This window comes from Centroberyx gerrardi, chromosome 3, assembly GCF_048128805.1.
Source record: "Centroberyx gerrardi isolate f3 chromosome 3, fCenGer3.hap1.cur.20231027, whole genome shotgun sequence".
NCBI lineage: Eukaryota > Metazoa > Chordata > Actinopteri > Beryciformes > Berycidae > Centroberyx > Centroberyx gerrardi.
Window position 1 is genome coordinate 24,942,646 of NC_135999.1, and position 22,021 is coordinate 24,964,666.

At 40.1% G+C, this 22,021-nt stretch overlaps 3 protein-coding genes across 3 annotated transcripts in view; 1 reads left to right on the top strand and 2 right to left on the bottom strand.

Annotated features, from left to right (window-relative positions):
* Window positions 1-22,021, top strand: part of LOC139917216 (ATP synthase peripheral stalk subunit d, mitochondrial-like) — a 232,760-nt gene that overhangs the window by 167,880 nt on the left and 42,859 nt on the right. The gene's annotated exons all lie outside the window — the stretch shown is intronic.
* On the bottom strand, window positions 3,098-5,424 carry cxcl18b (chemokine (C-X-C motif) ligand 18b). Its single transcript, XM_078282604.1, has 4 exons — window positions 5,196-5,424; window positions 4,763-4,880; window positions 4,562-4,651; window positions 3,098-3,607 (listed from the first exon to the last, which is right to left on the bottom strand). The coding sequence occupies exons 1-4, from the start codon at window positions 5,266-5,268 to the stop codon at window positions 3,535-3,537; spliced, it is 354 nt and encodes a 117-aa protein (XP_078138730.1). The 5' UTR covers window positions 5,269-5,424; the 3' UTR covers window positions 3,098-3,534.
* LOC144538522 (uncharacterized) lies at window positions 10,957-12,327 on the bottom strand. The gene is made up of 2 exons (XM_078282800.1): window positions 12,277-12,327; window positions 10,957-11,787 (listed from the first exon to the last, which is right to left on the bottom strand). Exon 2 carries the CDS (start codon window positions 11,784-11,786, stop codon window positions 11,367-11,369), a length of 420 nt encoding a protein of 139 aa, XP_078138926.1. The 5' UTR covers window position 11,787; window positions 12,277-12,327; the 3' UTR covers window positions 10,957-11,366.

The following is a 22,021-nucleotide window of genomic DNA, read 5'->3' on the forward strand; positions in this document are numbered from 1 at the left end:
TGCAAATAATGTAAAGTAATGTGAAGTTAGGCTACTGTTACCATTTTAGATTATCTAGACCCTCTGTAGACCCACCTGCATTGCCCTGCTCCATGTTGAAACAGCCATACATTTTCTAGCAGTCTTTTACTCAGTGGTGAAGTGATTTACAATCAGTGGTGGGTAGAGTACTGAAAATCTATACTCAAGTAAAAGTACAATTACTCCCATAAAAAATGACTCAAGTAAAAGTGAAAATTGCCATTTGAGAAACCTACTCAAGTAAAAGTAAAAAAGTACCTGGTTAATAAATTACTCAAAGTACAAGTTACTTTCCATTTTAATATTTTTTAGGGTGTGTGGGCCAGTGCAAAATAATGAAAAAACAGCACTTGTTGATAAAACTGTCTTAGCCCTTTATAAAACAGAATATAAGTCTGTTTAACTCTAGTATTTACAGACATTATCAAAGTAACCAAACCTATTACAGCCCCAAATTTCAGTAGATACCGAATTTTCTGTAGATACCGATTTTCTGTTCTGTAGTATTACTCCCTGTACCAAGACCTCAGTCAATCAGCTAGAGAATGAAAACTTCTTTCCATTCACATTTTTCATTTGGGGATACCCATTTGTTGGAAGCCGCCTCTTGTTCTGGGTTTTGCTCCGTCATCATCGCATCGTGGTCAAAAGACAGGAGGTGCTTATTTTTCTTCCAGGCAGCTGGCAACTTGGCATCTGCAGTAGAGGTGCTCCTCGCACGCTCTCCTCTATCCCCGCATTTAGAGCAGACTAGTTGTAACGAAGGTATAAATGGCAAATGTAGTGAAGTAAAAAGTAGATTACTGGCTCAAAAATATACTCGAGTAAAGAGTAGAAGTACAGTTTAAAAAAAAGAACTAAAAGTACTCGTTCCTTAAAAAAAACTACTTTTTTACTCATGTGCGTTACTTGTAATGCGTTACTACCCACCCCTGTTTACAATTGTGTTGCAATGCTACTAACTTGGACAGTGTTGTTGGAAGTATGTTGATTCGATTTAGTGATCTGCATGATTAGCAATAAGCATTTTAAGTATTAATGAGACGGGTGTATATTCTGAGAAGGGACCATGGGATTTAGAGTTGTGCACTTTGTATGTAATAACAGCATTTTGTGTGTCAAAGCTGCACCGGGCAGCTTTGCATGTTGGCAGAGAGAGGTAACTGTTTTAATTTTGCATCAAAACACATGTGAACAGCAGACCGCACACTCCTCGGACCTGAATTCCGTCTTAGTGGTGCCGCTGAAGAGTTTCATCTATCGTTAGTGAATCTCTGGACAGAGCGCTGGCTCACTGCTGTTTAGGAGCAACTTTTTTGTTTCATCCTTAGTCCCCACCAGTGACTATACCTGACACCAGAATTTAATTGGGGCAAATACAGTGAATCTACAGTGTTTCTATTAGCGGGGATGGGGTGCTTTGTGGTTTGGACTGATAAGACGGTTGTATTTTTACATAAAAATCTTGCCCAGTGCATCTTTAAGGTAGGAATTTTGCAACTCAGTTTGACTCTTTGCATTAAGCGTTTGCCCACTGAAACTCTGTTTTAAAAGTTGCTCCAAAGCAATCGTAAAATAACCTGTAATTGTTAACTGGATTTCTGATCATAGCCTGGAAGAGGTCTTTCTCCGCAAGTTGCTGAAGTGTCAGCAACTGTCATTTCAAGACTAGATTACAAGTGTCAGCTGTGGTTAATATATCTGCCTGCCTCGGTCTTGTGGTGAAGGTCTTACTGCTGTCGTGGGGCAGAGCTAAGCAGCTAGCGGATACTGTTCGATATCCGCTATCATTGGCAGTCGCTCAGTGTGGAGGAGGCTCTGCTGTTTTTACCCATGAGGCTTTTGCACCATGTAGCTTATATTTTACCATATGTTGTGTGTGTGTCAGTATGAGTGCATGTGTGTTTGTGGTGGGGGGTCGAGGGGGCATGGAGAGCATGCACATGTATGTGTATACCTGTGTCTGTGTTTGCTGAGTTATGCGTCCCGTGTGTGTGTGTGTGTGTGTGTGTGTGTGGTCAGGCATGGTGAGCACAGCCTCAGGACTCAGGGAGTGAGTGAGCTTATCGAGGATCTATTCTCTCCCACACTCCTATGCTCTGACCCAGACCAAGCCGGCTCTGATTTCCCTGGAGTGAGCTGGACTAGCTCTGATATTCTCTAGCAAAGTTTATCTCTCCAGCAAAGTAATGGTCAAAAATCAAGACATGTTGGCTCAGCTGATCACTCAGAGGAGCTTGGCATGGCCAAGAGGCAGAGTCAGCCTCGGCCAATCGATAGCCCACTCAGCATTAGTGTTTGGCCACCATGTTAGTATGCATCGACGGAAAGACAGGGGATGAATGTGCTGCCTTTATTTAAAATGTTCATCTTTTCAATCAATCTTTTCACCTTCTAGTCTCTTGAGTAAGGTTTTATATCATCTGAGATATTGTTTTGTATTCACATGTTGTGCTACTGAATTCACATTTATTTACCTGCCTCTACTGATTTCATGGTCATGTCTCTATCATCTTACCTCCAGTAGATGGTGCAAATCAATCAAAATTTTCCACAGTATATTATAACAACGTTTCCTCCAAGTACCACATCCTCAAATGAACTCAAGTACTGGAACTTTAACAGTTGCAATTTGCTGCTCTCCACCTCGGTCAATTGAGTCATGAGACGCTTCAGGAATCCAGCTTTCTTCTCTCATCCCGCCTGCAGCTGTTGGAAACAGCTGTGGTCAGATTTTCTCATGGGCATCTTTTAATTGTTATCATACAAAAGCCCCTCTCTCCCTCTTCAACGCATCACTCCCCGCAACAAAGTCACTGCAATGCCCTCCAAGTGCCAGCTGTGTGTCTTAGCAGCAAAATCATAATTATTTTGTGTACTTCAATAATAAGCAACAGCGCAACCACAGAAATGTTGGTAGCAAGCCATCGATTGCATTAGGAGTGTAAGTAAACAAAAATAGCAGTTGAAACCAGATGGTTTCCATAATCCCAACAACAACTTCTTTCTTGCAAAGGTCATTAGCTCCAACTTATTCTGGACAACTGGGAGAACAAAACATCCAGAAAGCTGTGAGTTGTATCAAAATTAATTTTATTTGCTCAAACACAGTAAAAACATAATTAAGAAACGAAATATAGATAATAAATAAGTCGACTTAAATAATAATGCTAGCATCAATACATAAAAAAGTGTGTTACAGTTTTCAGACAGTGATCAAAACATTTAATGGACAGACTTGTTCCTGTATTATATATATACTATATATATATCTTTCCCCTTTTAACTTCCCATTCCTCCATTCTTTCCCATACTCCTCATTCTCTACCTCCAGCCACCCCCCCCCCACCCACCCACCCACCCCGTGCATCCCCCCCTTCCCTTGCTGTTATTTCCCAGTCCTCTCCAGTGGAGGAGTGCAGTGAAAGCTCTGCTCTCAGCATTCTTCAGTTGTGCTTTGGTCTTGATGCGACCTCAGGGGCTCCAGTCCAGTGGATTTTCCCAGTCAGGCCTCTATCTTTTCTCCCCATTTTTGTTGCTTCGTTTCACACAAATCACCTTTTGGCCATTGTCTCTGTTTATCTTTCTGTGGAAAAGGGTAAAAAAGCAAATTGGGATTAGGCCAAAGGACCAACTAATTCAAAACATATGGGTGTTTGTGCAATGAGTCGCATGCTGAACACAGTGCTTTGAGACTTTTTACACCAAGAGTAGTGCTTGCTCTGCAGCAAATCATTAAGTACATTCATATATGAAGAGTTTTGCTCTAGAATAAGATATCTACCAATAGAAAAAAGTGGCAACTATTCTTATGATTGCACAAAATTAAATATATACATGGTACTTTTAAAGAAAGAGATATTGCATATTGAGTTGTTAGATAAACCTAAGATATGGATTTTTCATCCAAAGTTTTGGAATTAAATTCCTCATACTGCAGGAGGATCTCAATCTCATTTACAGTATTTTATGCAGCTACAAACTGGAAACACACCACAAGCTTTGGCTCTACAAAAACCTTTCTGATGCTGTGTCGTTGGGCCAAATCAAATGTGTTGAAGTGGTGCGATTTTCTGCCCCAGCTCTCCATTAAAGCCGAGTAAAATTCACTTGTTGCTGGAGGATTCGCTCAGTAAATATACCTCAGATGCAGTTTATTACCTTTTAGAGAGCCTTGAAATATGTGTGCAGCTTTAGTCTTACATGGTCTGATGTGGGAGCTGCTCGATTTAAAATTGAGCCGATATGTAGCTTTGAAAAAAAAACTGTGTGTAAATACTATTGAACTAGATGCGTGTGTGTCTATCACCAGTCTGCAGTAAAGTGTTGGGGCCATTTCACTTAAATGGGTAATGATAAAGCAATAAAGCAGACATTCCCAGTTATTTCATCCAAGATATGATATATAAACCTTTTTAAGAAGAGCTTTTGGATGTATTGGTTGAGTTGAAGGTGACTTGACCCAAACCTTGGTATAGTTATTGTGTGACTGAGTGGTGACGATGTTGTCGGTGATGATGATTTGTATGTTGTAACTTACCTCCAGCATATCAGAAAGGCCTTGCCCAGCCTTGCAGTAGGATTCAGGCAGACATCCTCTGTGCTGTTGTCTGGATGTTTTTTGGTGACACTGAGAAAAGATAAACAGAAAAAAGTCAATATAACAATAACATGACTTATGACACTACAAATGTTACAGAGCTACAGAAATTGAATGTTTGAATGTGTATTCAAAACTCACATGACTTCAACTTTATCGCAGCCTTGTGCGTTTTCGATGACTCTGAAATCTGAAAAGGGACCTCGAGTGTAGTTGACGGTTTGTTCACATGAACACCTGGTTCCAGGAACGAACTGAGCTGCAGGGGGAAGATTTAGAAACCAATTAGACCGCAACCTCAAGTGCTACAATGGAGAATATTTCATTTGTTTTTCTTCAAACACTGAAACAAGTAGCTCTTTTATTGTAATTATACAAGACGGTTGCATTCATGCATCATCATAACCAAACAAATCAGAAGAATCTTTTGCAGTTTTTGTTTGTTTTTGCGTCAATACCACATCATGCACTGAATATGGATGCTATCCTTTAAATTGAAGCATACCTAAAAGTTTAAAGTAAAGCCACAGTAAAATAAAGCTTACTTTAAAGCGAAGCTACGGTAAAAACTCACCTTCGTAGAGCTGTATGCAAACTGCAATCACAAATCCCAGGAGGAGCGAGCTGGTTTTCGGTGAAAAGGCCATGTTGCTCTGCAGAGAGATTGATGGGTGACAAGTCAAGAAATCCCTCCAAGGAGAAAGCGAGAGCTCAAGATCCACTTGAGGGGAGAAGTGAAAACTGAAGAGCTGCTGTGATCCACTTCCCTTTTTATACACATGCAGCGAGTGGGTTTTCCCAGAGTCCATGGCTTTTCCCGGCAGGCTCAACTTTCTGCGGAATTTCCACTCACTCAGGATAGACTGTGGAATGTGTTCAGCGCTGGGTGGGCGAGAGGAGGGATAGGGAAAGGGAAAGCAGGACATAAACTAAGTGAATTCCTGACACACTGACTTAGCTCAAATAAGGTGAGTCAACTACATATCGAGATGATTAATGCTTAATAAAGGGCACATTTTGCCCGGGCATGTCTGCAACCCAAATCTTAAATAAAACATAGCGGCCTGTCAGGAATCGCCGCAGCTGGACCCATGCCAACTTTTACAGACTTGCTTCCTGTGAACTTTGATGACATCAGAGTTGGAAAGGGCCAGACCACGAGGGTGGGAGTGGGAGTAGGAGTGGGAGTCGGGGTGGGGGTGTCCAGGATAACATGGCTTTGGTGTTGCAATGCAATGCAATACTGGGTAACACTTAATTTGAAAGGCCCATAATAAATCCCTACTAATTACTTAATAATTTGTCAAAAGTGTATCCAAAATTACTGGGAATTTGCCAGAAACATATGAAATTTCATTGAAATTCTAATTAATTCTAATTAAGAAATTTCTTTGGAATCCACACAAAAAGGGAGTGGAAAGATCGGTTCAGAGAAACATGAAATAGAAAAGGTGAGAAACCGTATAATGCACAAAACAGGTTTATTTGCTACAAGTAGTGCTGAAAAAATATACAAGCACTTCAACGCAATAAATGAACACAATTATAGGTTGGTTGCGCAGCTACTCATTTGCAACGCGTTTCAAGTTTGGCGCTCTTCCTCAGGCAGCAATGTAGCTTCAAGTTGCTTGAAGTTTACAGAAGTAAATTGTATTTTTATTGCATTCTTTAAGACCCTTAAATTAAAGTGAGCTGTTAAAGCTTATTTTCTAGGTACTTTCTGCTAAATTTATAGAAAGCAGGCTACCAAATCAAAGTCAGCTGTCGCTTCCTCTTTTTTGCATTAATTGCTATCAGATTTCTACAGAAAAGGCCACTGCAATTTGCATTTTTACATAACAAGTAATCAACAATTTATACAGAAAATGTAGATTTCATACACTATTTCATCAGTTACATCCACTAATTCAAATAAACCAGTGATGAGTTAGCTTGCTACTCTCTTTCCACTGTAGTTAATCCAGAGCCAAGCATGCCTTAGTCAGCTCTTTCACATAATAAACAGTAGGCCTATTGTCACTGCTCTGCAAGTCCCAGCCTGAGACTTGAGAGCAGAGTGACAGCGTTGAGCCTGCTGAACGTCCAGGTAGCACTCAGCAAAGTGGGGTCCATGTACCTTTTGACAGTGAGTGATCAGTGAGAGTCAGTGATCAGCTGATATCAAATTTCAATTTGTCTTATGATGGAGGAGGGGAGAGGATTGTGATGACATTCATGAGCAGGAAGTGTCAAAGTAAGAGCCTGCAACACTCAACTTTTTGGACAACACACTTTGTGCTCTACTTTCTCCTGACACTAACATTACAGCCTATTTGCAACGGTCAGGAACTACTTATTTATTTTGTTTAAACAAAGCACTAGTGGAGGTTTATACCGGACATTGGCTAGTTGAGTGAGCCTCCTGTTTTCTGTAGAGCTAACGTGAGCTAAGTTAGCTAAAGCATAATACATAGGCTAGCATTTGCTAATTACTGTGGCTAATCGACATTAGCATGCAAACCTGCTTTGTGTGTGTTTGTGTGTGTATGTGTGTGTGGTGGTGGTGGTGGGAGGGGGTTATTGTATATTGTGCTATTTGAAAGCTATTTGAAACGGGCGGCTATGAAGTAGTGTAAGCTCAGGACGTTTACTCAGCATAAATTAAAAATCATATGAGGCTATATTCATTTCTTGTGCTGAATAATAAATAATATGTTCATTTATAAGTGAGAAACTGACTGACAATAAGAGAGAAATGTATTTGTCAAGTCAAAGCAACTTTTCCAAGAACAATAATGTGCAGAAATATTACTCTCTCCTTCGCCTCTCTTCTTTACTGTCATACCACACACATTCCACACACCCAACTGTTACTGGCAGCCACAAAAACACGATGACGCTGTGACCAGTCATGAGCGGAGGGGTGCTATAATCTGTCTCTCTCCAAGGAAGCAGGTCAATACCAAGACGACCAGCACCTGTTTCAGTTAACATGCTGAAATGGTTAGTGGTGTGAATAATGGCTTAAGACTCAGGATGAATCTCTTCCTGTCTGTGGTGGAGTCTCCGGTTTGGAACACACACTTTCTCTTATGGAAACTCGTGACAGGACTGTAACATATAACGGATGTCATTCACAATTGAATAATCCACATTCAGGTGCGATAAGCAAGGCTTTTACTATCCCATAGCACAAAATGACCATAATGTATCTGCAGATGTTTGATAGGGTTAATGGTCAGTACCAGAACTTAGATTTTTATACTTTAACACTCTTGCTGATTTTATAATGTTGCCCTTACTCTAACTTTCAGTGTTCAGAAACTCTTTTCTTGTTTTTAATTTTCTTACTTTTACTTATTTACTTTTATCTTATCCATCTGTTTTTATTTCTCTCTTTTAATCATGTAAAGCACTTTGAGTTGCCCTGTGTACGAATTGTGCTACATAAATAAACTTGACTTGATCAGTGACTCAACACAACAATTACTTTGCCAGGCGCCGAGATTTCTGGATTTCAAAACTTCCTGCCCATTGGAATTTCAAGACACTCACACACACACACACACACACACTTACACGCATTATCAACTGCTCAACGATGGAGGATGAGCAACCAACGCCACAAAACATTTAATCTACGAAGGCTAAAAACCCTTCTTCTCAAGTCAAAAAAGCAAATGACAAAGCCGTATTATTTTGCATCATGATTTATAACTTCTTCAGTAGACTTTTCTGTTGGATCTCTGCTTTAATTAGCTAGCTTTCTCTAGTCTCTATTGTTGCTGCAATTTCTTGGTCGCTGATAGAAGTCAATAAAGTAATAGATTACTTGATGCCCCCTTTAAATGAACAGCTTTATTTCAAAGCCAATATGATTGTATAGCACATTGCAGACCAGCAGTCCCTCAGATCATTACATGGTCGTCACATTTCAGTTTAATGTGCCTGGCTACAGATGGATGAAAACTTTCCAAACTGCCTATGGGAAGAAAATTATCTGAAGGATCTTTAATGTAAACCACCAAAGTTGCTCCCTCCCTCCAATATAACCACTCTGACTGTAAAGTAACCGCACTCTGCGGACATGTAAACCTGCAAGTAACCTGACAAGATGGAGTATGAGCGGAAATTTAATGTGATTTTAATGTAATGTTTTTAATCCATTTACTGTTTTTAGTCCATTTATTGTTTTAATCAATCTATTTAATGTAAAACACTTTGAGTTGCTATATAAATAAACATATTATTATTATTACTCATAAAAGGTAATATTGATCAGGTATTTTCTCACATTGATGATAATAATGGAACTAAGACTTCGACTTTATCGTGACATCCTCAACGATTTATGGTTGGGTCCTTCTGCTGTCAATCTACCTTTAATATGAAGGTAAAGGTAGATTGACAGCAAAAGGACGCAACCATAAACCAAGATTTATTATAATGATTATATTATATTATACCAAGATTATACTATAATCTTCGTGAGACATGTCTGAGCGTGGCCCTGGATGCTGCTCTACCTTGAAGGTGTTATTTACATTAATAATAATAATAATAAGTAATGTTATTTCCAACAATATAGCGCTGACTTAGTTTAGTTTATTTATTCACTCACTCGGTGAACGCGGAAGCAAAGTAATACAACCACAGTGACAAAGTATGATGACAAAAATCACAGAAAGACGCAACGCAAAGTGATTTTTGCAGGTGAGATAAAAGAAAGCCGAAGGTGCTTATACAAACATCTCACCTCAAAGGAAACAATAGAGATAAATCAGTCAAACTAAGCAACAACAACAAAATCAAAATGACAAGCAAGGACACAACTGAACACCAGAATCTGAATGAGAAAATAAACAGGATGGTGGAAAATGGTAGAACAACGAGATCCTAAAGAAACTACTTAGAATTTGTTGTTGGTGTGTGTGTGTGTGTGTGTGTGTGTGTGTGTGTGTGCGTGTGTGTGTGTTCCACCCGAGCCACTGTCAAATCAAATTTCAAGGTGTTTAATGGCTGAGTGGGCATGAATTGAGAGGTCAGGACTGAATCTATAGGCAGATCAGAAAATTATAATGTTCAGTGGAATTTCGATCTGCGGTGTATTATCATGCTGCAGAACTGTGCAATGCAGCCAGTAGAAAAGAAATGTTCCTTAATGAATATGTCACTAATCTGGTCATAACCTGTTATGAATGTGCAAAATAAACAAAATAAAAGATGTATTGGCAATAATTTAACCAGGATGCAGCATAATAATGCATCCTCCCACTGTACACTTTATACAAAAGCATCATCCCAATATCGCCTTTATTTTGAATTGTTGCTGTATTTTGGACCGATGGGTTGTATTTTGTGAGATGGATTCTTTTTATATGATTACCTCAATGCCGGGATCTCACAGTCTCTTTTGACACAATGCTCTTATTATCTTACCGCTATCTCCAGGTGTATGTCATATTTAAAGCCACAATTGAGAGTGTTTACACATCAGATGGTTTTCTGGGATATTACAACAAAATAAAAGTCTGAATTGACTGTGGCAAATCTGTTTTATATCACTCTACTGGCACCCTGCAGTACATCTTATTGCAGAGCGCAGCTCACTGAAACTCAGTCCTTTCTAATTTAACAAGCTTTTGGAGAATAGATTATATCTATCTGCACCTCGACATCATTTTGGTTTCAATTAAAAAGAAATCAAATGTTGTAAACAGCCGCATTGCTGGAGCAGCACTTTACAGTAAATGAGTCTGCATGAGCTGGTGCAATAGTGAGTGTAAAACAAGATTACAGGAAATATAATGAAATGGGTGTCAGTAAGTCGCTTTTTATCTACATGCCATCACTGATATATTTCGTGATGCATCAGCTCAGGTCACTTGACCCCGACTTCCTCAAGTTTGGTTATGATCAATTTTCCCTAGAACACTTTGTGTTCATGTTCAGTGTTTGACATCTGCAAAGTTATGCAATACGTATGAAACATTTCGTTGAAGTTTTAAACATCTAACATCAGGTTTGTTTATTCTGTGGAAACGTCTCAAGAGGCCGCTGTCATCCCTCTCCCTCTCACCACATGTCTGGATAGTGTAATGGGCTGGATGGGGCCCAGTAAGACTAATCCAGCCAAGGCCCAGCTGGAGACACTTTCCACATGGTCACACGATTTAGGGGAAAAGGAAACTAAAACTATCTAGTAGAACATGAAGCATAGCCTACAATAGAAAAGAAGGACAGCACTGTTTCTGCACTGCATCTTAAGAAACAGAGAAAAGTAATTGCTGAAGCTAGTTGATTCATTTCATCTTTATTCACCGAAATGTTTTATTCAAAATTGCACAAAAGGTCTTTAAAGATATATATCTGGGAAATATTTACCGTAAAAGCAATCTTTATGAAAGATGTCCTAGAAAAGCACTCTTATTGAGTGAGGCTGAATACAGTACAGGTATAAATGAAGGTGCTATTCAACTGAGGTTGATTCATCCTGCCTCATCTTCCTTCATTTGTTTCTGCTGCCCTTATTATTTTGTCCTCATTCACTTTTTATTCAAATGTTCCACTCATTTCAAGGCCTCAAACTCCAAGGAAAGCATGCCACTTTCTTAAAGTAGCTCTGCTGAACTGACTCTTGCACATACTGCAAGTAAATCATGCAGCATGGAGCCAATGTCAAACCACCATGCTGGGATAATTGAGTAATCCAGGCTTGTTTCCTCATGAAGGTAATCTGTTCGCTTGCTAAACTGAGCCTCTTGGCTCAAACCAGACCTGCGAACAGGGACTGAGCAACCAACCGGTCCAACAGGTTGTGGTTAAAATGCTGTGATGTCTCGCAATCTGACTGGTGGATGACTGTGAGCGACACATCCGATAGGCCGATGGGAGTCCAGGGTGCATAGGTGCTAGAGGAATGAATGTACGATGACGGAGCCACGGGTGTAACTATGGAGCATCCTCCATTGGCACGGGGCGATGGGCGTGTCATCCACCGCCGGTGGCCTCTGAGCGGGCCGTGGCGCGGGTAGGGAGCGGGCTGGGACAGCTCCCTAATGGAGTCCAAATATTCCTGCATGCTGTGGGTGGGGCACTCTGGGTCTCCATCTTCTAGGTCGCTCTCCTGCATCTCACTGATGGTAGGCAGGATGTCCACTGTGGAGAGAAGACATCTGGGCTTCATCCTGCAGAGGGAGGACACTGTCCTTTAATGTTGCTGTGGTATACTGAACATTAAACCACATGGGTATCCACTCCTTTGAGACATTTCTTCATTGAAAACAAGATCAATGAGTTTTCATCTATAGTTGAGACTAACTAATGAGTTGAACTAATTTAAGACATAGCTAAGACAGTCTGTGTCAAGTCAATGTGAAGTTCTTTCCAACCACTGGCATGTACTTTCAATATTTAATTGCTTTTTGTTCTAATAATAGAAACACTCTTTAAGCATAGCCAGAGCATCCTCAGGTCAAACATAACATATGGGCACTATATAGGGGACGATAATAGCCACCAGAACACTTTCCAGTACCACAAGAGCATACTTTTCCTTTTCCTTATAAATAGAGCTCCTGACCCTGGTAGCACCATCTTCTATGCGCTATACAGGAATATTTAAAATGATGACCCTTTTTAGGTAAATTTCCACTCCTGTTAATCAAACAACTCACCTGTAACGGCCTCCCTGTGGTTTTTCCTGACGATACTTTGTCGTATTTCTGCAATTCCCGCTCAGTCTCTTTCTGCTTGATGCCACTCCCTTTTTCTCCTCAGCCACTCTGTACTTGTACCCAAATTCCAATAGTTTGTGGGTGCCAACTGTGCTATCGCTAAGGCTCTCAGCGTGTACAGAACATGTTGTGGCGAGATGAAGGTGTGAATCTGTAGCGCTGTCTATGGATTAGCCAGGCCAGCGAGGCTTTTATAGTGCATTAGCACAGACTAGGCTACAGGAGCTAATTATAGCACAGGGAGAAACGTTCTGTTTTGTAAGGCAAGTGAGAGAACATGTGGGTGGGGATGTACTGTACAATAAGTGGGAAACAGGGCGGTTTGGGGGTGAGGAGGCGATCAGTGAGTGGGATATTGATACAAGGGGATGACCACCCCAAGGGGAAATGTCATTATCTCCCGTCCTGACAGCTCCTGGCAGCCTAATTTAGCGCTGGAACTCGGCTTTTATTGATTGGTTGAGGTTGCGGTTAAATACATCAGTCTATGAGTTTTCTCTGTTTAGAAGAAATATATATAAACTATTCTGGCCTTCATAGGTAAACAGCAGTAACTGCTTTTTGTGTGTTTTAAAGGTCAAAGGTCATGATCAGTGTCTAGATTCAATATCAACAAAAATTATACCCATAAATGTTATCAAATGATATATAATCCAACAATACTTTTGTCCAAACAGGAGACAAACATGGAAGTGATTTTTCATTTTACATTGTTGTTTGGCTTTTTGTTGTTGCCTTATATACACTGGGACTAAATTCCAGTCACAACCTGTAACATCATTATAGTTTGTGTCAGTTAATACAGTTGAATTAAGTATTTATGCCCTATTGAGTTTAACAGGCGATAAAATGATGAGGCTTGATTGATTAAGTTGCTGGATTAAACTATTTCTGTTTGTTTTGCTGTAGTTTCACTCAAACTAAGCACTTAGCCTGAGCAAATAGGTAGCGGAAGCTTATAGCTCCTGATCAGCTTAGAAGAGTTTAAGTGTGTGCAGCGTGTGACTAATGTGTGACTCCTCATTTCAGTCTTCATTGGCCTGGCTTTATTGACAGTCTGGATGTGAGGAGTTCATTTCCAAACTGCAGTGTATCTAATGTATTTCATTTGGCAAGAAATATGTTTCTGAATTTATGCTACGGTATATATTTCCTTTGGAAAATAAATCCAAACCTGAAGTTCATCATTCCAAATCTCTAAAACCCGAGTCTATTGTTATTAGTATACTTTTATAATATCCTATTTCCTTGATAAAAGTCTTGTTTATTCAAAAATAATATTCTTTATTTCAACTACCTGTTGCCTGTGAAAGTACTTTCACATCACTAAATGTTTTCCACAGAAAAGACAACAACACTAGCTGATCGGTTCAGAGAAATGATCTTTGACTCATGAACACACACTGGTCTACCACCACTTTTTTGGTTGTTACGGTAAATAGATAGAAATCAAACATTTCTAGGAAGCCGGTAATCATGAGTCATTTTTCTGAGACATAACACAATCTAGGAACTAAATCTTATTCTGCTGTTGCGCTCAGGGAAAGTCAACTACTAACACACTGCGCAACTTGTCGCTAGTATCACAGTTTCATCCTATCTCACTTTAGTGTTGCTCTTTCAGGAAAAAGTGTAAGGTAAGATTGCTCTTCACCAAAGCATTTTGGCTTCGGTATAAAAAACATTAAGGAAATCAGATTCCAGGCATCAGAAAAAAAAGCCTTTGCATTACCTGCACATGGTAAGTGGAAGGAACAACTATTGCTCTCTCTGTGGCTTATATTTTACAGTTTGAGCACACCGGTAAGTTCTTGACATTATTACATTATTCCAGTTCAGCTCTTTCATAATTCTCAGTTTAGGCTACCATTAATATGTTACATGTACTGCACTCATTAGTCCATTAATGGTAATATGTTAGATATAGCAATTCATCCTCATTAACGTGTGACATAATCTGGATACATCTAGACAAAGCCACGTTTTAATGAAAATAAATAGCTAAAATTTGCATTAACGATGGCCTTGCTGTCTGGAAGAACGCAACTGCTGCTCGTTCACACTCTCTGTCTTCCTCTCTTGTCTAACAGTGTTTCCTCAGGTTCATCTCCACTGAGATCTGACCTCAGGGACGCCGTGTGATCCTGACTGTAAAACGGTGTACACTAAGCACATATGCAAGTGTGCTATTTGAGGCACATTTCCTTGTCAACACAGCCCCAGATAGGCCCAGAGATTAAGGCCAGAGCCGGAAATAGATGAACCTGTGATTAAGAATAGCTGGCGAGGCTCAGGTGCTAGACACACGGATATTAAGGAGGACTGAGAGGAGCTAATTGTACCTTGCCACCTGATCTTTTCTTAGTTCACCTTAAGACCTGGTCAGTCTGTTTAACTTTTTGCCACTGTTCAGCAGATGGATGGATGGATAGATAGATAGATAGATAGATAGATAGATAGATAGATAGATAGATAGATAGATAGACCAAAGTCCTATTGTGAATTTTTTTTTTTCTTCTCATTCTAGAATATAGATGTGATAAATTCATCAAAAAATATTGTTAATATTATATGTTCCTTTGAAAAGCAAGATAACGTCTCTTGAATATGTTCTAAATTTATTTGTTGTGTTGGGAAAATTCTATTCATCTCCAGTTATTTTTACTAGAAATAGGATATGTCATTGTTTCGCTAAAGGTTATTGAAAAATAAGAAAAATGTTATGATCTTAAAACATTGTGATAATGTTTTTATTGCAAGACCCTGATCACCAATCCAATGAGCAATATTCTTTTCTTTCTTTTGTCTTATTTAGTTATTTATTTAGTTAGTCAGTTAAATACTTTACTATATAGACTTATTTTCTATGTTCTTCTCTAATTTTTCTGTAATTTTTGTAATCTTAATTTACGCTTGATATGTTCGTTATTGTTATACTGACGACCTGTGATTTGCACATTGGCACTGTTCAGTGAAACAAGCTCTCTTCTGTATGTCAGGCCGCTCTCTGATCCAGTGCTGCCATCTGTTGGTGCTAAACAGTAACTGACTGCCTGACTCATGCTGTGGCCTTGTTCCAAGCAAGTGAGGGGTCAGATCTGCTGCAGTTCAGCCATCTGAAATTCCTCAGCGCTCAACAGCCTTATATAGTCAGTTCCTGGCAACCAGGCTGAAGGAACAGAGAGGAAATGTCTCTGTTTGTCCTTAAACTTTGCTTGTGCTATCACTGGTGTGATTGTGTGGTGAATCGGACACTAGATGGCCCTGTTGTTAAAGCTTAGAGCCGACACTGATCTAAAAGCTTTTACTTGATAACTCGCTGCACTTACCTCCTCTTCACCTACGAACCTTCTGCTTAAAGAGACACCCAGTGGAAAAAAGGACATGAACTGCAGCGTCCCTGGAAATATCATTCTGCTGGATGGACACATTATGTGAAGTGGTTTTCTCTGTGGTCATCTCATACTATCACCCATTTAATGAACAGTCACTTGCAGAGCTGACCAGCTTACAGCAAACCAGCTCACTTCTCAAGTAGGCTCACTCAAAATCTCAAGTAGGCTAATAAAGACAGTCATTGATGGCCCAGTGGGTTCTTGTTTGACATGTCTTGTGTGTTGGATACTTGATATAATCTGTTGTTTTTGTAATCTAACTTTCCCTCCTCATGTTCCATTTCTATGTTGCCAGGAGTACTGAGTGTCATCCTGGTTACACAAATAAAGTGCAGTGAGTAATTTCTGCTTGCAAAACAGGGAGAATTACAACTTTTATAGCAGGGATGTAATGGAAAGTAAATCTACCCAAACTTCAGTTTCCCAGCTTTTTAACCTGAAATGTGGATACATATTTTATTATACACTGAAATTGTTTTTCTGTTGTTGTTGTTGTTGTTTTTCAAGAAATACTGAATGCAAAAAATATGACACTCTGATGAACATAATTATTCTGGGTTTGTTTGTTTGTATTACAAAAAAGTGTTTTATATCGTTATTGAAATGAGGAATAGGAAACTTTGAGCCCGTGATAATTTCCCACACTGCCCAACTCACATTTCACATTTTATAGGACACAATGCTCGACTCAGCTTAATGATTTAGGTTGAGTGCTGAATCCTCAAAAAACTAATGATAAAGAAAGATCTGGGACAGCAGCCCCATTATTTCTTTTTTCCTTTTCATTGCCGCACATTTCACATTTTGAGGCATTTAGCTGACGCTCTCATGCAGAATTAATGAGCGCAACAGAATAGGCTTCAATTCCTTTACCACCAAAAAAAAAAAATGACAAGCAACCAAAATTAAGGAAGTGCAAATGTCAGGGCCTTTAGTGCCTTTATAATATTGACCATGGAGTGATCATGTAACAGTGAGCGCTGGGGAAAGAAACAGAGTAAGAGCCAAGGAGGAGAGACAGACGGGATATTTTTAGAAAGCAAGAGGGGGAAATAATTCAGTGGGAAGAGGGCGACGTTCTGGAAGAGTTGTCAGTCTGTGAGGGAAGACGGGGAGTGACTCTGACTCTGACTGTTCTGACTGGACTGGGAAGACTGCTGTGTTAGAGAGTTAGGAGGGAGAAGAAGAGTGGAGACCAGTTGGAGTGATGCAGGGCCGGACCACAGTCTGGATGTATACTGGTCCATAGTAAATACTGTAGAGGTGTGTGTGTGTGGCCTTCTGAAGTGGCAGGAGGTGAAACTAGGCGACACACGGAGGCAGTGTGTCTTGTTTATGGTGAACACCAACTGGAGTTCCTGGTTTAAACACTTTTCTTTTTTTATTTACCACTACATCACGGCTCCGCATCAAATAAAACCACACCGGCGCTATCGCAAGCTTTAATCCACAGTCAGGTGAACTATTACTGCTCGCTCGATGGGAAACGCAGTGAGGCTATGATTATTTATTCTCCATCATGTTGATAAGTGTGGCAGCGAGGCTTCAAATTCAACTGCAAGTGACCCCAAGTACAGCAGCCAGAATCATTCTTAGATGTGAGATGAAATGACAGCCTGCATTTTTTTCATATTTTTTTTTTTCATAAACTTTCAGAAAGAGCGATCTGTCTTTTCATAAGAAACTCCACTTAAAAGGGAGTGCACATTTTGTATAAAATTTTAATATTATAAAATGTTGATCTTGTGTGCAAAATAACTCATTATTCATCAGTCAATTAAAATAATTGGCTGAAGAAGTTTTTCATCCAGTCTATCTTTGTCTTTATGGGGCATAACTGTCAAATTATATGATATTTTTGGTCTCTTCCAAGACTTTCAGAATTCACTGTGCCCCATTGGAACCAATTTACTGTAAAATATCTTTTTGGGAACTGTAGGTGGGACCGAATGTGCAGAGACTTTGCTCGTTCAGTGCTTCATAGGAAAACTTTTTGGACTTCTAAAACTCTGAGGAAGCCGCTAAAATGTGCTTTTATTCACTTTATTGATATTTTCAGACTCAATAACAATGAATGAATGGGTCTTGAATGGATTGTAGGTTGATTTGTCCCTTATCACTTGGAATGGAACAAATTGATTGTGAGAGTTACAGTTTAGTAGGTTTTTCAATTTTAAAATTGGATGAAAACATAAATAGATTATTCAAGAAGTTTCAAAAGACACAAGGAAACATACTGTGCCTTAAATATATAACTGTTGAGACAGAGAGATGATTATTATCCAATAATAATCAAATAATCAGTATTTTCTGAAATATTTATTAATGAATGAAAGTAAAGTATTCAGATCAGAAAAAAAAAAACTACAATAGAAACTCAGAAAGATTTATAAGCACATACATAGATGCACACACACTCACACACAGACACACATGCCCACACACATTAACACACCCACCCTCACCCACTTTTTCTTCCATAGACCACGGCCTAATTGATTCTCATTTTAATTATGTCTACCCAGGCTCCGTCTCTCTTCCTCGCTGACAACAAAACCAGCGCAGGCCTGCAGTCTGCCTCTCACACTGTGAGGATGACACCTCCGTCTCCTTAAAGAGCAAGAAATAGAGGATCTACTTTGATGTCACTCCCCCGCAAAGTAAAGGTCAAAATAATAAATGTAGGCCCAATTGATGGGTTGGCAGGGGGGCGCGGGGGGCCCGGGGCCGATTTTTGGACGAGTGCTCCCCTAAAGGCATAATGAATTCATACAGTCAGGCATATCCAAAGACGGAAGCAGCATGGGTCCTCTTGCCATGAAAAGGTTGATCTAACTCTGCAGACGAGCCTGGCTCCTGCTTCCCACTCATTTTCTACACCATCAGTCTCTTTTTGCTTCTCTCTTTCTCTCACTGTTTTCCTCCCCCTCTCTCTCTCTCTCTCTCTCTCTCTCTCTCGCTCTCTCACACACACACACTCTCTCACACACACACACACACACACACAAAAGCACATGCCACACACCACACAGTATAAACATACATACATACATTACATACATGCTTTCTCTTTCTCTCTCTCTCTCTCTCTGTCTCTCTCTTTCTCTGTGTATCTGTCTCTCTCTATCTGTCTCTCTCCCACACACACACACACACACACACACACACACACACTCACAAAAACACAGGCCACACACCACGCACCACACATACTGTACAAATTCTCTCTCTCTCTCTCTCTCTCTCTTGCTCACACACACACACACACACCTCTACATATGCATCACCTCTTCACTTTTATTGAGAGAGGTGAACTGGATCACCATGGATCACAAAACCCTCAGAAGTAATATGTAGGCCTGTTGTTCCTCACAGCAAGATACCTTCCATTCAAGAGTAAAGAACCCAGAAATAAATGTCTGAACTTTACAATAAGGTAATTTGAAAAATACAAAAAAGTTAGAATGCATTATAACCTGTTGCATTAAGTGGCATATGTCACTTTCAGTCTAGGTTGAACACTGGGCCAGCTGCATAACAAGATGGAGCCCTAACTTATTTTGTTTTGCATTTATTATTCTGATATTAACACTGGGTTTTATATTCAATTGAAGCAAACTAAATGCTTTGGAGCTATTAAATAATTGTGCAACGGGGTGATGAGTTACTCTAACACTAACACTATGGCTCTCGTGCTTGTTTCCAGTGAGAGATAAAGCAGACTTGAGCGCATGCAGGCCCGTCGTGCCGCATTGTGCTGTGTATTAATGACGCGCACTCAGATCGCTGTGATATGATTTCCAGAGAGAAATGCAATTTCCCCATCAGCCACAATCCCTCAACCACGTTAAGATGCGCATTCATACTGAGCTGCCAATTTCCTCCGGAGGACGGAACGGGTTCAGGCTACCGAATTACATGCGCAGTCCTGCCGTGAATCACACATCACCACGGTAACCGGCGTTCACACCGATTCCCCGTCAGCATCCGCGGAGTCCAGTCCAATCCAATCCACAGGCTACCGGCGAGCAAAACACAGTAAGTTGCTATTCTCATTTCGTTGATAAATATTTGCTCTAATTGCTGGCGCGTTATTTGTTCATTAGATAGATGAGGTTGCGGGTAGGAAAAGCCTTAATTGAGACGCTCCGGAGCCTCGTTGCGGAAAATCTCGCTGTGAGAAATGCGTCGGCAAGCAATCGTGACTAATAGATTTAGTTAATTCATAATTATTTATTTGTTATGAGGAATGAATGGAGAGGCTTCACCATCTTGTAACCGTCTAAGTGGGATCGGACTATCCATTCCCTCTGATGCTGAATAGCACTGTAATTTGCAACAGCCTGCAGATTAAAAAAAGGCGAAAAACATGTGTATTTTAATTCGATTGTCCCTTTATAACCCAAGGCGACAGACTTTACAGAACAAATGAACGTTCTTCATCAGGTGGAACATGTATGAGGTGTCAGATCATAAAATAGGCTTCATAAAACGGCTAAAATGCTTCAGACCTTTCTGTATCACATAGAAAATATATCAGCCTTTTATGTGTTTTTACATCATATTTCTGTCCTCTGGTTGCTGGTTCTACAGTCTCTACATCTTGTCGCAGCATTCTTCAATGCAGCAAGTTCAGTTATGCATGACCAGTGAACCCTGAAGAACTTGAGAGGCACGGGCGCAAACAGAACTGCTTTTACCAATTCATAACAGCATGCATTCACCTTTTGGAAACTGCCTCTCCTGCCCCATTTGGTGATAATTAGATTTGGTTGCTAATTGTGGTGATAAATAGGCTACAGCTGCATAATCATGCCATCATCCCAGGCTATTGTTGCTCTTTTTACACTGGACATAATTTCTGTCATGAAACATAAAGAAACAGCAGAATTATCCTATTTTAAAGCTGGAAAACTTCCCCCATACTGATATAACCCAGCTCCTCCATTTGCTGAACTTGTTCCCTGTCAGAGCGAGGGAACATGAGGTGTTTGACAGCAACACTCAGCTCATTTGTGAATCACAGATGCTGGGTGATTCATCGTACCCACACTCCACTCCAACTGTGGGGATGAAAATGGTGGTCAGCAGCACAGATGACCACTTTAGCCGCCCACTCACGTAGCCACCAAGGACACTGGATATGTAGCCTTGAGTGGTACGCTCCTATATCCTTTTCTTCACAAACGCTGCTCTTACATTGCTTGTAAACTGAGAAATGTGAGCAGACAACTGATCCTGCATCAGTGGACGGGCTTACTGTATGGCTTCCGTTAAATGGGAGTATTTTTTACCAGCATTCTTGACTGGATTGTATATACTATCACTGTTGTCGGGTAAAAAATGCCCAAAACTTGCTTCAAAACAGCCTTATTTCTAGCTTGACAGCCATGCATTTTTCAGTTTCAGTGTCCAGTGGGGTTTGAAAGTGTTTCATAAACCCAAGAGTTGTCAGATTTTCTCAACCCTTGGAGGAGCATGGACACCTTAAATTGAAATGAAAACATGAAAAATCACCAATATTGGAGCTAGGAGGTTTTAACCCGACAGCGATTATATATCCTATATGTTTTTTTCAAATCTTTTCTTCACAGTGCATGTGTCCACTGGCCTTTGTTACAGCCTTTATCACAAGAAACACTGCCTGTGCATCAGGGTCTAATAGGTCTTCCTCTGGAACATACAGCCCATAGATCTCTGCCTCCTTGTGTGCATCATCATTGTGAGTCAGTGGCGTCAGCGGGCCTCCGGGGCCCTTGGATGGGGGAAGGTGTTGTGTTGCACTGTGTGAATGAGATAAGTGGCTCCTCACCTCTCGCTTCCACATTTAGATGATCTATTGATCGAGGAGGGAAAATGGCATCATTATCAGCGAAGACGCATTCGGCACTGTGGGGCGCATTGGTGGCATCAACAAAGGCGGCGTGCTGGATTTACAATCCGATCATATAAACACAGAAGATAAGAGTTTGTAAGAGGAGATGGAGCTGAGATATGGGAGATGAATCGTAAACAATAGATTGTTATGAAACAATGTCTGCTGTAGACTGTGGGATTTGTTGAACAGACAGAAAATAGGCAGCCATATGAGGATGGTTACAAACACAAACCTGTAGGAGTCAGTCATAGGAGGCCATCTTAATTTACCCCCACTATAGGCTGCATAATTATAATTCCACGTGCCATAACCTTATTGAATTATTAATTTGGCAAATATGTACCTATACCAGAAATTGTGTGTTGCACTATACTCAAAGCTTATGTTTTCTTATTATGTATTTATGGTGTTT